General features: G+C 35.2%; 1 protein-coding gene across 1 annotated transcript in view; it reads left to right on the top strand.

The window, feature by feature from the left end:
* The window catches only part of LOC134536324 (lutropin-choriogonadotropic hormone receptor-like), a 133017-nt gene that overhangs the window by 7029 nt on the left and 112087 nt on the right, over window positions 1-13901 (top strand). The window contains exons 2-3 of the mRNA XM_063376076.1: window positions 9392-9466; window positions 13316-13390. Coding sequence (XP_063232146.1) covers window positions 9392-9466; window positions 13316-13390 — 150 coding nt within the window. The remainder of the gene's footprint in view (window positions 1-9391; window positions 9467-13315; window positions 13391-13901) is intronic.

Genomic DNA, 13901 nt, shown 5'->3' with positions numbered 1-13901 from the left:
CCCCGGGCCCCCTCCAGATCCAATTACAAGCTTCACGAGAAAATACGGCTTACGAGGTGGAAAACACTAGCCCGACCGGAATTATAAATTTTTTTTTTCCCCACCTCTTCCCGGCAAATTCCCCACCAAAAACGTTTGGTAACTTCGCTAGGCAAGAACACTCGAAATAAAAACTCCGAGCGACAGAGATGTCGATATTTGCGGGGAAAGGAGGAAGAGGGGTAAGAAGGGGGTTCATCTCGTTAAATAAAATAAAAAATAAGAAAAAAATCACGCTTTTGGTGGCAGAACTAGCAGCACTTGGACGTGAAGGAATGAAACAGTTGGAATAGGAGTACCACGATAAAAAAAATTTACTCGCCTGCTCACGGCATCGTCCGCCACGTTTTCCCATTTACGAAAAAAAAAAAAAAAAAACGAAAAAAAAAACAGGGTTTCTAACCCGCCGGTTGTCGAACCTAGATCACCTTAAATGGGAGGCTTATTTCCTGTAAAGTTGACGTACATTTTTCATTCGATAATTTACTGACTACTCTTTTTAAAAACAATTTTGTAACATAAAATTTTTTTTTGAAAACCATTTACCAAAACTTTTTTTTTTAATGCTGTAAATTCAACAGGATAATACAAAAGAACTGCTGCATTTCTAACAAAGGTGTTTGTATTTTTTTCAGTAACCTGTTTATCACTAGAACAGTGGGGCATGTTATTCGGAATTAACTGTTTAGCCCACCCCTAGTTTGTGAGATCTGCCGGACGTACCAATGCTCTGTAGGTCTCAAAGACCGCTAGAAGCACCATCGAACGCCCAACCCATCACTCCGCCTTAATAGCTACCTCGGAGGCAAGAGACGATGAGGAGTGATCGTATGATAACAGAGCATTGACAGAATATGTTGAAAAAAGGGGGGAGGGGGAAACGGTAGTAACCCCCAAAAAAATATCTGCGGCATGGTCAGCCACGTTTCTTACTAGCGAAAAATCTGAATTTTCGACCCCACCGAAAATCTAAAAGAATCCCCCCCCCCTTTTTTTTTTTCCCCCATCATCAATCACCACCACACCCGAAGTTCCGTGAAAAAGTACTTTTTTTTTTTTGCAGTCACAATTCAAATAATTTGTGTTTGCTATTCGTTAGTCGTTTGAATTAGATTATACGTAAAATGAAAATAAAAAAGGTGTGCTACCAAGTTCAAAAAAAAAAAAATTGGTAAAAAAATAAATGCTATTACAAAATTTTTTTGCACACATTGGCAAAAAAAAAACCATTTCCCTTCCTCTTTTCCTCGTTTGTAAATGAAATCCTGAAGTTCGCCCTTGCCTGTGGATGCTTGGTTGGGTTGAGGGGTGGGGAGGAGGAGGTTGAAGCGAAACGAACTAGACTTGCGCTTCGAAGCCACGGGACGGGCGTAACAGCACACCACGTGACCTGCCCGGTGACAAAGGGGTTGGGAAAAGGGGGGGGGGGGGGTCCGCTAATCTATGGAGACGCCTGGCGACTGGGCGGGGCGGCGCCATTCTAAACTTCCCCCCCCCCCCCTCCTCCTTGAACAACACCCCTTCAACCCTCTCTCCCCAACCCCTTCGCTCACCCTTCCCACCGGCAGTGACTATCATTAGGACCAATTAGCGGCGATGTGCTCTGCCCCCGGGGGTGACTAGCCAGCGTCACGTCATTAGCGGAGAAGCCAGGTCCGTCTCTCAGTGACGATGCTGGCTCCATGGATGTGTTGGTCTTTTAAGGATGGCCATGTCTTTGTGGATTATTATTAGATGTAACTGTACGAATAAATATTATAGGTACAGTTAAGAATTTAGTATCTAATAAATATATTTTAAACAATTTTTTATTTGTTTTATAAATCTTCTAGAAGTGTGAAATGTCAGTCTTTTTTTTGTATGTTCATTTCTGTTCTTAATTTATAAGACATCAGAATATTTTTGAAATCTTAAATGTTAAAAATTTGTTCTATTTTTACTTGTAGTAATTCGTTAATTTTGTTATTTTGGTATTTTTTTATTTAGGTTAGCTTAGTTTTGTATATGTTTATGTTTTACTGTTGAATTTTTTTGTATAATGCGTGGAGCAAAAACTGGGTTCGTAAAGGATAGCCCAATTAATTTAATTCAGTTTTATTTATTACTAATGTCTACATCTTAAATTCAATTAGAACTCACGGCCCAATCTCTGTCCACGACAATTAGCCTTACACTGATGCACGACTATAGTTGCTCTTAGAGGCGACACCGCGCTAGAAGCACCAGCGAGCGTCGCACTTATCATCCCGTCTCACTAATGAAAATACATCCCTCGGTGGTGGTTGTTACACACCATGTTATTTTTTTTTAATACACTCGTTATTACTGTTATTTAAGGGGTGTAACATTCATGAATTTGTTTATTAATCTCATATTCTTTCAACCCATATTTCCTAAATGTTATACAATTGGCGTAAAAGTCGCGCAAGCTTCGCTGTTAATCTGGAGGACTCTTGGCCAATTACAGACCGTCAATCAAATCACGAGCTACTCAGTTGAGACGCCCCACAAGTCAGCAGCCGACAGACAGCGGCGATTGGCCGAGTATGAAGAGGTTCGCGGAGTCCATCATAAGAGGTTATTGAACCCAAGAATGTGTTCAGTCATTAGTAGGGACCGGAGAAATTCGCGGGTTTAATGACCTCCAGGATGAACTCCATAGTTCTACGTACACTCGGTCAAATGCCACCCACTCATTGGCTGCTGTCTTGTGAGACGTCTCATCGTAGCAGCCTGTGATTCGATAAAGCTTTGGTCGGGTGTTTCTCATTGGCCCAGAGTCATCCAGGTGAGTTGTGAGCCAATACCAGAGGCAGCACTGAGGTATAACTATTTGAATTTTAGCCTATCGTGAATTTAATTCTCGAATTTTTCCGGTCTCTAGTCATCAGGCATGAAGGTTTCAGCTGGTCCGCCGAGAATAAACTCAAAAGCCAGGAGGGGGGGGGGGGAGTTTAGTTTTGTCGGGCCTCCTGTACGTTACTTAGTGCGAATTTCCACAGCATTTATACAACACTTAAAAAGCTCTTGAAAATATTAGCGACAGAATAACAAATGCGACAAACGTAAAGTGTTAAAATTAAAATAAATAGATCTTGACTAATAATACTTAATTACGAGAAAATTTAAAAAAAAAAATCAGCATTGCGTGTGAGACACCACCTTATGTAAGTGTCTAAACAACTCCGGTCCTAAGCCCCCGAAGAAAATATCCCATGAGTCAAAAATCCCCGATCGACGGGATTTGAACCAGGGAGCTTTGACTCGGATTATTACCACACTGTAACATCTTTAAAAAGCTTTCAAAGATAGTCTATTTATACCTTGGAGTACCAAAAATTTGGCGCTTGATAATAAAGTACTATAAACAGTAGCAACATCATATTCGAGAATAGAAAAATAAGTATCTAAGACTAAGCTGTTTATTTACTTTCTTTTTCTATTGTTTTGATAGGCTGATATATACAAGGAGTGCATATATTAGCTTGTTAAGTATGTGAAATATTTCAAGCCTGAGCATTCTTTCTGAAACACTAAACTTTCAAAACTAAGGATAATTTGTTAAGGTATATGACAATGTAACAGAAATTTCCATTTTAAAACTCTAGTTTTTTTAACCAACAGCCCAAGCGTGATGATGAAGTGAAGTGGAATTTAGTGCTTTAAAAACTCCAAAGTAGTAATTAAAAACCATGTTTTCCGGAACAGCAACCGCAAATATTCATCCCATGTTGAACTCAAGTCGGGCTAGTTCATTAGACAGTGGTAATTGGCGTAATATAAAATCGCCAACTTGGCTTGGCACGTGGTATAATAGCTTTGAAGAGAGAGATCATAAAAGCGTGCAAAGACTTTTGTTTTAATTACGAAATGAATATTAACCCACACTTGAAAAAAAAATTTCAAACCTATTAAACCTTCATATCGAAGCACGGCGGCTGATATGCATGGGTCTGAAAAATAAGTTCATTAACAAATGACAAATATATAAATAAAATTATTTTCAGGATAGCGTTTTCTTTAAAGGGGTCGTTCAAAAAAATTGTGTTACATAGTGTGAATATGAGATCCCTAAATTCGTTTTAATTAAATAAATAATAGGTATAAATCGATAAAGAAAGCAGCAAATGTGATTCACACTAAGCAACGTGGAGGAGGCCCGACCAAATCTCCCCCCCCCCCTTACTATTTTGGGCTTTGAGATTCTTCCGCGTCCAGCTGAAACCTTCATACCTAATGTTGAATGAAATAATTATTGGGTTCAATGACCTCTAGAATAGACCAAGCGATCCTCAGCATTCTCGGGCGAACTCCGCTGTTCGTCGGCTGCTGACTTGTGAGGCGTCTCAACTGGGTAGCTCGTGATATGATACCTCTATGACTGACGGTCTCGAATTGGCCTCTAGAGGCCTCCCGATTTAACAACGAAACAGCACAAATGCATAATTATTTTAACTGTACCATATCTCTATAAATAAAAAACGTTGGTTCGTTCAAAATCTTAAAACTCCGAAGGTTCTTTACCGAATGCTATGAAATTTTGAAATGACGTTGCATTTGAATACGTGCGTGTCACACGCGTAACAGATAAAAATATAGATTTTAAAAAAAATGTAGGCCTATCTGCTATAGTGTGACATATAGAGAACTATATATATATATATATATATATATATAGAACTATATATAGAGAGACATAGGTATACATTTATAGAGGTATAAATATATTCATAGAGAGATCGATAGAGGGGGAGAAAGAGAATTAGGAGAGAAATAGAGATATGCTTTGTTTGTATGTATGTATCTACTTCAAACAAATTACAAGAAAATAAAAAATAAATAATTGGTTGTCTGTAAAGTCGGTTTACGGACGATAGTTTAACGTGACGTCATAAAAAAACATTGATGAAATGATTGCATACTTTTATGAATAAAGTGAATCATTTTTATTTTAATAATAAAAGAATAAATACTTGAAAATATACTAGTAATCAGATTTTTAAAATGCAAGAATAATTAACCCATATTGCCGAAATTGTTGAAATAAGCAATGAAAACCACATTAACTTTTCACTTCACTTTATAAACAGTCGACGAAACAGTTCACGTGTAGATGACTGGTAATTAATTTTAAAAACTGGCCTTTAGCTATAAAGTTTAAATATAATTATGAACAAGTTTTCATATAAATAAATTGTAATCAAATATCTATCATCAATTATATGAATCACCATAATTTTTTAGTCAATTGTAACATAACCTATTATTACTGCACTCGCCGACAGCGTAACGGAACCCAGCGTAACGGAACAATGAGCGTAACGGGACACAGCACAACGGAACAATGTGCGTAACGGGACACTTTTTCGTGCGTGCAGCCGGCGTTCATCGATTTATTAGACGTTGTCACGTCAAAAATTGATTGAAGCATTGCAAAGCATGCCGGGCATTAGCTAGTCACGAAATAAATCCGCGAATTATTCCGATCTCCATCATGCCGAGCGCTAACTCACGTCACTTGCCCGTGTATCGCTGCCTTGAAGCCAGGCAAGCGACTGGATTGGGCGGTAAAGGAATCCCATAGCTCACCCTGTGCAATTCAGAAAACGATAAATAAAAAATCAGAGGCGATGATCCGTCGGAAATTACATGCAACTCTTTCAGAAAATTGCACTGACATGATCATTAGCCTAACATACCAATCAAGATCGTATCAACATATTTCATTCAGGAGGAGGATCATGTAACATTAAAAAAAATTGGTTGTGCGTAAAGTCGGTTTACGGACGATAGTTTAACGTGACAACGTCATTACAAAACATCGATGAAATGATTGCATACTTTTATGAATAAAATTGAATAATTTTTATTGAATTATCACTATTTTTTATGGATACAAAGGAGTGAAATTAAATCTACAATTTAATTGATAAATTTACTTTTATTTGCACTCAATAATTAAAATAAGTTTATTACTTTAACGAAGAGATTATTTTAACTATAACTTTTATACATGTTTGCTATTTAACTTCTTCAAATCTGTGTTATTCTGTTAAGGATAGGACGATGATAGGAAAAGTAGCAAACGAATGGGAGTGTTTCAAGTTTAATGTGCCTCGAAAAAGTCAAATAGATGGTTGTTCCAATCGAGTGGAAGAGAGATAGATACGGCGCAAGCGTACAATGAGCGTAACGGGACAATGTGCGTAACGGGACACTTTTTCGTGCGTGCAGCCGGCGTTCGTCGATTTATTAGACTTTGGCACGTCAAAATTTGTATATTCTTCAGATAATGCTAGAAGAATCAGTATATTTATAATTATTTATTTAGCATTATGCAAGTTTGTGGGTACAGTCCGAATAACCACTAAAATATATTTAATTCGGCGTTTATCGTTGTACACCCAGGGTCAACCCAATGTTAACTGGACAATGTAAGTTGTTGCTAGGAAAAGAAAATGGAACTATCGAGGAAATTTTCTCAAGGAACCAATTGTCTGTTTATCAGGATAAACTGTTTAATATTAAAAATGTACCGCTCAAAAAAAAAAGCTTACAACGACTTGCAAATGAGCAGTCGCTCTCAGGAGGTCAAGGCAATAAAAAGTGTAATTGTAAAAAAAAAAAGGTGCTACAAATAAGTATAAATGCAGAAATGCAGGAAAAGTTTGTAATTATAAGTGTCGCGGCAGTTTGCCTGGCTCAAATAAATAACAATTTCTTTGTTATCCATAACAACATAAGTACTATTTTGTGAAAGTGCTTTTTGGTGAACTATTGTCATAATTATAATGGAAATGTGAAAATGAAAATAGTGAGAATGGAAGGGAAGTCGATGAATGTAAATGTTTCACAAAGACAGTGGACCCACATAAACTCGTATATAGTAGTCACTTTTGTAAACAATATGGGTCATACCAAACGTCTTGATGTGTCAAATGAAGCTTATGATAGTGAAACTACCTTGGAATATTGCACTTGGTAAACTAAAATAATCATAGTAAATAGTAATCTAAAGTTTTACAATACCTAAGAAAACTGGCTAAACAATTGTTGAATCAGCTCAATAAGGTTAAGGTTTGTCCGTAGTAATTATTTACAGACTGATTTCAATCGTTTAAGCAAAATCAGATATAAAAACCTATACTTAGTGTTATGATACAAGTTTTAAAATTTTAGTAATGCCATATAAGTAAGCTCCTAACGTGTGCGGAAACTGTAAAGTATTAACTGTTCACTGAATTTCAACTAGATGGACAGTAGTTTAGTAAATTTCCTTGTTGAAAAGTTTATATGAACAACACGAGAACACGTGAATTTACTCGTTACCGAGGTTAGATGTTACACATCTCTGGCGAGTACTGAGAGACTAGCTCACTTTATTTTTGACGTGACAACGTTTAATAAATCAATGAACGCCGGCTGCACGCACGAAAAAGTGTCCCGTTACGCACATTGTTCCGTTACGCTGTGTCCCGTTACGCTCATTGTTCCGTTACGCTGTGTTCCGTTACGCTGTCGGCGAGTGCAGTAATAATAGGTTATGTTACAATTGACTAAAAAATTATGGTGATTCATATAATTGATGATAGATATTTGATTAAAGTTTATTTACATGAAAACTTGTTCATAATTATACTTAAACTTTATAGCTAAACGCCAGTTTTTTAAATTAATTACAAGTCATCTACACGTGAACTGTTTCGTCGACTGTTTTAAAGTGAAGTGAAAAGTTAATGTGGTTTTCATTGCTTATTACAACAACAATTTCGGCTATAAAGGTTAATTATTCTTGCATTTTAAAAAGCTGATTACTAGTATATTTTCAAGTATTTATTCTTTTATTATTAAAATAAAAATGATTCAATTTTATTCATAAAAGTATGCAATCATTTGATCAATGTTTTGTTATGACGTTGTCACGTTGGACTATCGTCCGTAAACAAGCTTTACAGACAACCAATTTTTTTTAAGTTTGGGTGTTTGGCACCGGTCTGACCAAAGAATCGTTATGTTGACGCTGGTGTATTTTCAACACCGAAAACATACGCACAAGGTGGACGTTACTATAACCCGATAAGGTTTTCTCGGAGTACTCTTACCTCTCCCGCCAACGCATTTCACCACTGCTCCATCTCATCTTCCACACCACCCATATGTCTGGAATGATTTTTTATTTTATTATTTTTTATTTTGCTGGTCTCCAGCGGGACGCTAACGACCGAAGTTTGAGAATGAAAAAAACATAATAATAATATTGCAAGATTCAAACTCAGGAAATGCAATCTTGAGATCTATGAATAAAGAATGCTGTAAATGTTTGTATTTCAATAACCTGAAGGCGAGGATTTTGATGTATTTTGTTACAAAGAGACATTATTACGGAATTATTACTGGAATGAGATTGATGACAACGAGACTTTACACTCTAATTCATTAATTACCCAAGCCATGCAAATTTTAATGCAGGTGAGCTGCGTGACCGCTTTGCTGCCATAACAATATTTATAGTTTAAAAAATAATAATAATTTTAGAAGGGAATACAAATGTATATTTTTCATCAATTAATTTGTATAAACAGCCAGAAGCACACAATTATAGAAACAACAAAATATTAACTCATCGAAAATAAAAATAAAAAGAGTGAGTGACTTCGTTTGATGTGCGGTTATTTTAGTTTTACTTTTTTTTGTTAAATTGAACAAAGGGGAAAACTGAAAAATTTTTCAAGCTGAAATCTCCCTGAAAACCTACTATTTCTTTCCCATCCTTGATTTTTTTTCCTTCCCGCAATGCCGACAATACTGAATTTCGTGACTTCCCCGCAGTCAAACGAGTAATCCAATAATAGAGTCCTGTCATGTCAAAATTAAGTTATAGCTCGGTCCTTTTTGGCAAACCGTGAATTGATTTTTTTTACGAGGTTCAGCGATAAATCCCACCTTTCACGCGGTTGTGAAACCCTTTGATTGTACCGAGATAAAAAAAAAACATACAACTCTACTCTAACATTATTATGAATCCCACGCGTACTTGACGTATGTCAGGAATAACTTGTAAATCACATATGCCATAAATTATTTCATACAAAAACAGTACTACTCTTAATTTTTGAATTATACTGAAGTCTCTGGGAAACGAGATTTGTGTAATGTCTCATCCCGCTTCTAACAACAAATGTAACGACACCATTTGTAATGGTAGCGTACCAAAAAGTTTTTTTTTTAAGTAATGTTCCTACCAAGTCAACTGGTTTGTAAATTCACTACAGGATTATACTTTTATTGAATGCAGTACTTTTGACTGGTTCTTGAGGTCGTGTGTCGATTATAAATTTTTTTTTGTTCGCAGAATCATTTCTTATGCCAGCATTGAAGTACTGAAAAACACATCGCTGCGCCCATACGAAACTACACTCAGAGACCTGTAAGTATGGATTAAATAAATAATATATTTATATCGCATGTCTCCATGTTGAAATATGTTTAAAATGTGAACTTCATTCTAAAACACATTAAATAACACATTTTCACGCGAAATTAAGAAATTCTTTAATCAATTGATAAGTAATTGATACTTCCTTTCGTTGAAAGTTTTAATAAACACTATTCAGTGTGTGGCAGCCAATCAGAAAATAATGTGACTTTATTCATTGCCATGATAAAGTTTACTCTAAACGTAATCCATCACTCAAATATTATTTTTTTTTATAAATATTATAAAAATTATATCTTTAATTCAAAGATCACCTTTCTTCAGCTAACCATTTTACAATTACTTGCATAATCATTGTACTGCAATGAAATATTATTTCACGTAACTTATGCAAAAATGTAAAATATGTCTATTTTGGAGTATTTTAACATATATTTTCAAATGAAAAACTTTTTGGGTATCCTTATAATGCAAATGCCAACAAAATACAGTTGCTATGGTCCAGGCACTCATAGATCAATCATCAGAATTGTGATACATGCCGATTTGCAGACTCGTGAACAACTAAAATCACTGTCGGGATGAATCACATTTTCACGATACTTTACCATGAAAAATGTATAGAACTATTTCAACATGATGTGAAAGGAATATGCATCTTATACCAGGTAGTAACCATGTGCACATACAACACCTAGAGAAATTGGTTTAAAAAAAAATGTTACATTGTTGGAGAAAACAAAACTGTACATGTTTCAGTCACAGACATAAGGTCCGAAATGAATGGTATTAATAAGGCTTAAATATTTTACATCGAGATTTTGCCACTCCTATCAGGAAAAAGTAAATAACCCTCAGGAACCCCAGAAAAAAAAGTAGTGATTTTACGTGAGTTTAATGAGTCTTGCACCGGGGGAGCTTGATTCAATACGTCGGACATACGTCATTGGTGGTTTATACCAACTGCCATCCTGAGGGTTTTCTGTGACAACAGCAAAAACCAGCAATGGCGTATGTACTAATTTTTAAGAGGACTACGTCTTAGTTATCGCTCGTGCAACTCGTGTGGCTTGGTTACATTATGTTTGTTGTTAAAATAATTTATGAATCACACCAAATATGACAGAAAATTCTGACTAAGAAACATTGGTTTAACTTGTTTATGTCAAAATTGTGCACCACTTCAAAGCCAGTGCCGGAGAAGGACTTAAGTTTGCCCCAAGTCGGGCGCAACACGTTATTTACATAACAAGCCTCATTTACAGTCCGAAAAAGGATTTCTTTCCGCTGGAGGGACCACTTAGTCATAAAGCGTTCTTAAATTAAATTTCTTAAAAAGGGAACTGGAACGGTGTACCACGCTTCGAGAACTGAATGTAGATAACTTCGCAAATATAATCTCCCAAAAGAAAATTTTCCTGGTACTGTAGCTATAGAATTCGTGAATACTGATGTGTTTCCCTTCAAAAGAGGAACATTTCATTTGGGCTTTTTCGCTTCCACTAGCTGCCTCGCCCCTCGAAACATATTTCCGTCTCATATATTATTTATAATCGATTTTATGGATGGATCAGTTTGTGATGCTCTTAGAAAAATTACATATTAGCTGCATTACTTACAAAGATATAATTCCTTAATGTTTAATGCTGTTTTGAATTTAAGTATCTGATCTTTTAGTTTCGTTTTAAAATATTTGATTACCAAGAGGGATTGAATGCGCCCAGTTGAAAGCCATAATGCTAAGCACTTTAAATTCTTTCCATAGTACAGTAATCTGTCAGCGATAACATCATCATCGTGCTGATTTGTAGCATTAAAAAAAAAGTTGTAGCCATGTAAGTTCTAAGCAAAATGTTGACAAAGTTGTGAGGCTAAAAATATAAATAACTTACTTGAAAATAATTGAAAAATGATTTTATTAAATCAAATAATTTTAAAGAAATAATTGTAAATAATAATTTAAATAATTTAAAATATAAATGTTGAAGATATTATCAAATAATTACTATGTTTTATGTCTTTGTTTATCCCGCACAGCTTCTTAAAGTAGTTGTTACTCATAAAATTGTTTAAAAAATGCATTAAATAAGACTTAAAAAAAACGATAACGAAGATCAACACAACTTAAAACAAGACGGCCACTCCAGTCTTCGAACCCGAGTCTCCTGGAATGAGATTCCAGTGTCCAACACTGTGCCACTTAGTTCCAGCACAGTAACAAATTTAACTATCCTCAGGATTTCCACTCGTGACATGTTGCTACCCGTGCACCTAGCTACAATGGAACTTATTAACAAGCCAACACGGAGACATTCTTTTAGTTAAAAAAAAAAAAAAAACTACATGAAGGAATTTTTTTGTATTTTTTTTTACACGATTAAACTCTCGAATTTCAGAGCACAAAGAATTAATTAGACTCGTTACAAATTATAACGAGTTTTATTGCATACAAAGTATTTGAACTCGGAGTCTGAAATGAAAAAATACACATATAAAAAGAAATATATTCACTTGTTATAAATTTTCAAAGCTACGAGGATTTTTTTAACCATCCCTTAGATTTTTTAATTTTTTTATTACCTTATGATTTTTTTTACGAGCGTAACCATAGTTAGTCGTCTACATTTGCGATGGTTTGGGCACTTTCAAAATCAAATCACATGCTTTATATAATATACAATTAGCTTAATAACTCCGTTTTGTACACTAAATCGTGTTGAAAATAAATGAGGAAAAGTATTTCCTCAACTTAATTGTCATCAGATATAAGTTTGATTTTCGTGTAATATATATTATAGCAAGAATTAGCACAGTGTGTAACATTTTGATGTTTCTAATATTTCACAAGGGTTCAAGTCATTAATTTTTTTTGTTGTCTTTGGTGGAAGATTTAACACAACTAACTCAAATAAGAAATTAATTAAGGGTTTCAATGTGTTCAATTTATCACTAACCATACAATAAATTGCAGAGAGTATCAGCAAATACACTAGAGAAAACTCCAAATTTTCAGAAAAGATGGCAGACTGTATGTCCAGTATGAACAAAATAGCTTTTTAATACATACGGTACCAACATTGTGACAACGGAAAAAAAATTCTTATGTCTTAGAAAAACGTTTTTTTTTTTTTAAAGAACACAGATTTATGGGGGAAATAAACCCCCAGTGCTTCAAATTTCTTAGACAGAAGTTAATCATTTGACAACAGATAATGTAATATATATAATATAACGATTTATCTATAAAATATTGTGTGATCACACCTCTTGCCACTAGGTTTTTTTTTTCACCCTCTCGCTGTGTTTTTAATATAGAACTGTCCTGAATTATTCTCTAGTGTAATTGGTATCAGGGTACAGCAGTGGTCTGTACCTGATACTGATACATCTGCTGTGAAAAAATGTGCATGTGTTTGCTCAAATACATGCACTAACCAGAAATATCGAGCTTGAAAATTTTGTGCTTTACTCTTTAAAAGGGCTGCGATAATTTCGACTAGTGCTGTCGCACACTGTTGTAGTTAACGAAAATAATTAACTTGCACAAATTTGGTGAGATTTAATAATCGAGAACGTAGACACTCGTGGTCAAGTCACCAACATACAAATGGCTTCCGGGTCGATGCGACTTGTGATAGTTGATGGTTTGCCTGACACACGCCGAAACGTCCGGATAACCATTGATTTCACAGACGTAGCTTCAATCCAGAATCCAAGAAGTTATAGATGTATTAATGTTAATAATATTTTATTTAAAATATATATGTGTGTGTATTATTTTGATCACTGTGAACTCATATGCCTGTAATGTTGCATTATTCTTTACATTCTTGATTTCAGGACATTAATCAACGTGAAAAACTTCCGGGAGATAGAACCCAAGGCGTTCTACAACTTATCTCAGCTTCTAAGCATGTGAGTTTATATATGATGTTCAGTTTTCGTGTTGTGACCCTTTTTGGCTTTAATTTATAAAACTTTGCTACACGTTTGTTTTATAATTCCGTCAAAGTTAATATTTTTTTCTAGCCGTCTGTACCACGACCCCAAAGAGGAACGCGGTTTTGTTGTCATGTTAAATAGTTAGCGTAGGTTTGCACACTTTTAAAAAAAAGTCTTTGGCTTTGCAGGCATATTGTCTAGCATGAACATGCCTTGGAAATGTTGCATTTTGCAACAATATTTTACTAAGTCTATATTAGTGAGCGGTCGTTTCGGAAAAGAACGTAGGATCTTTAAACTCGTTTCTTTTCAACGCCTCGTCTGCTTGTGAGGCCATAAGCAAAGTCCTGTACTGTTCTTTTTTCCATGGCAATGGCTTTCATGTTGGCACTGAGTGGCGTGTGGCATTGCAAAAAAGTAATTTCTGCTTGTTTCAAAAAATACTTACTAAAAAATGTTACTAATCAAATATCACCGTCCTTAA

Source organism: Bacillus rossius, chromosome 10, assembly GCF_032445375.1.
Source record: "Bacillus rossius redtenbacheri isolate Brsri chromosome 10, Brsri_v3, whole genome shotgun sequence".
Lineage (NCBI taxonomy): Eukaryota > Metazoa > Arthropoda > Insecta > Phasmatodea > Bacillidae > Bacillus > Bacillus rossius.
The sequence above is the reverse complement of the archived record's forward strand: the minus strand, read 5'-3'. Positions and strand labels throughout refer to the sequence as shown.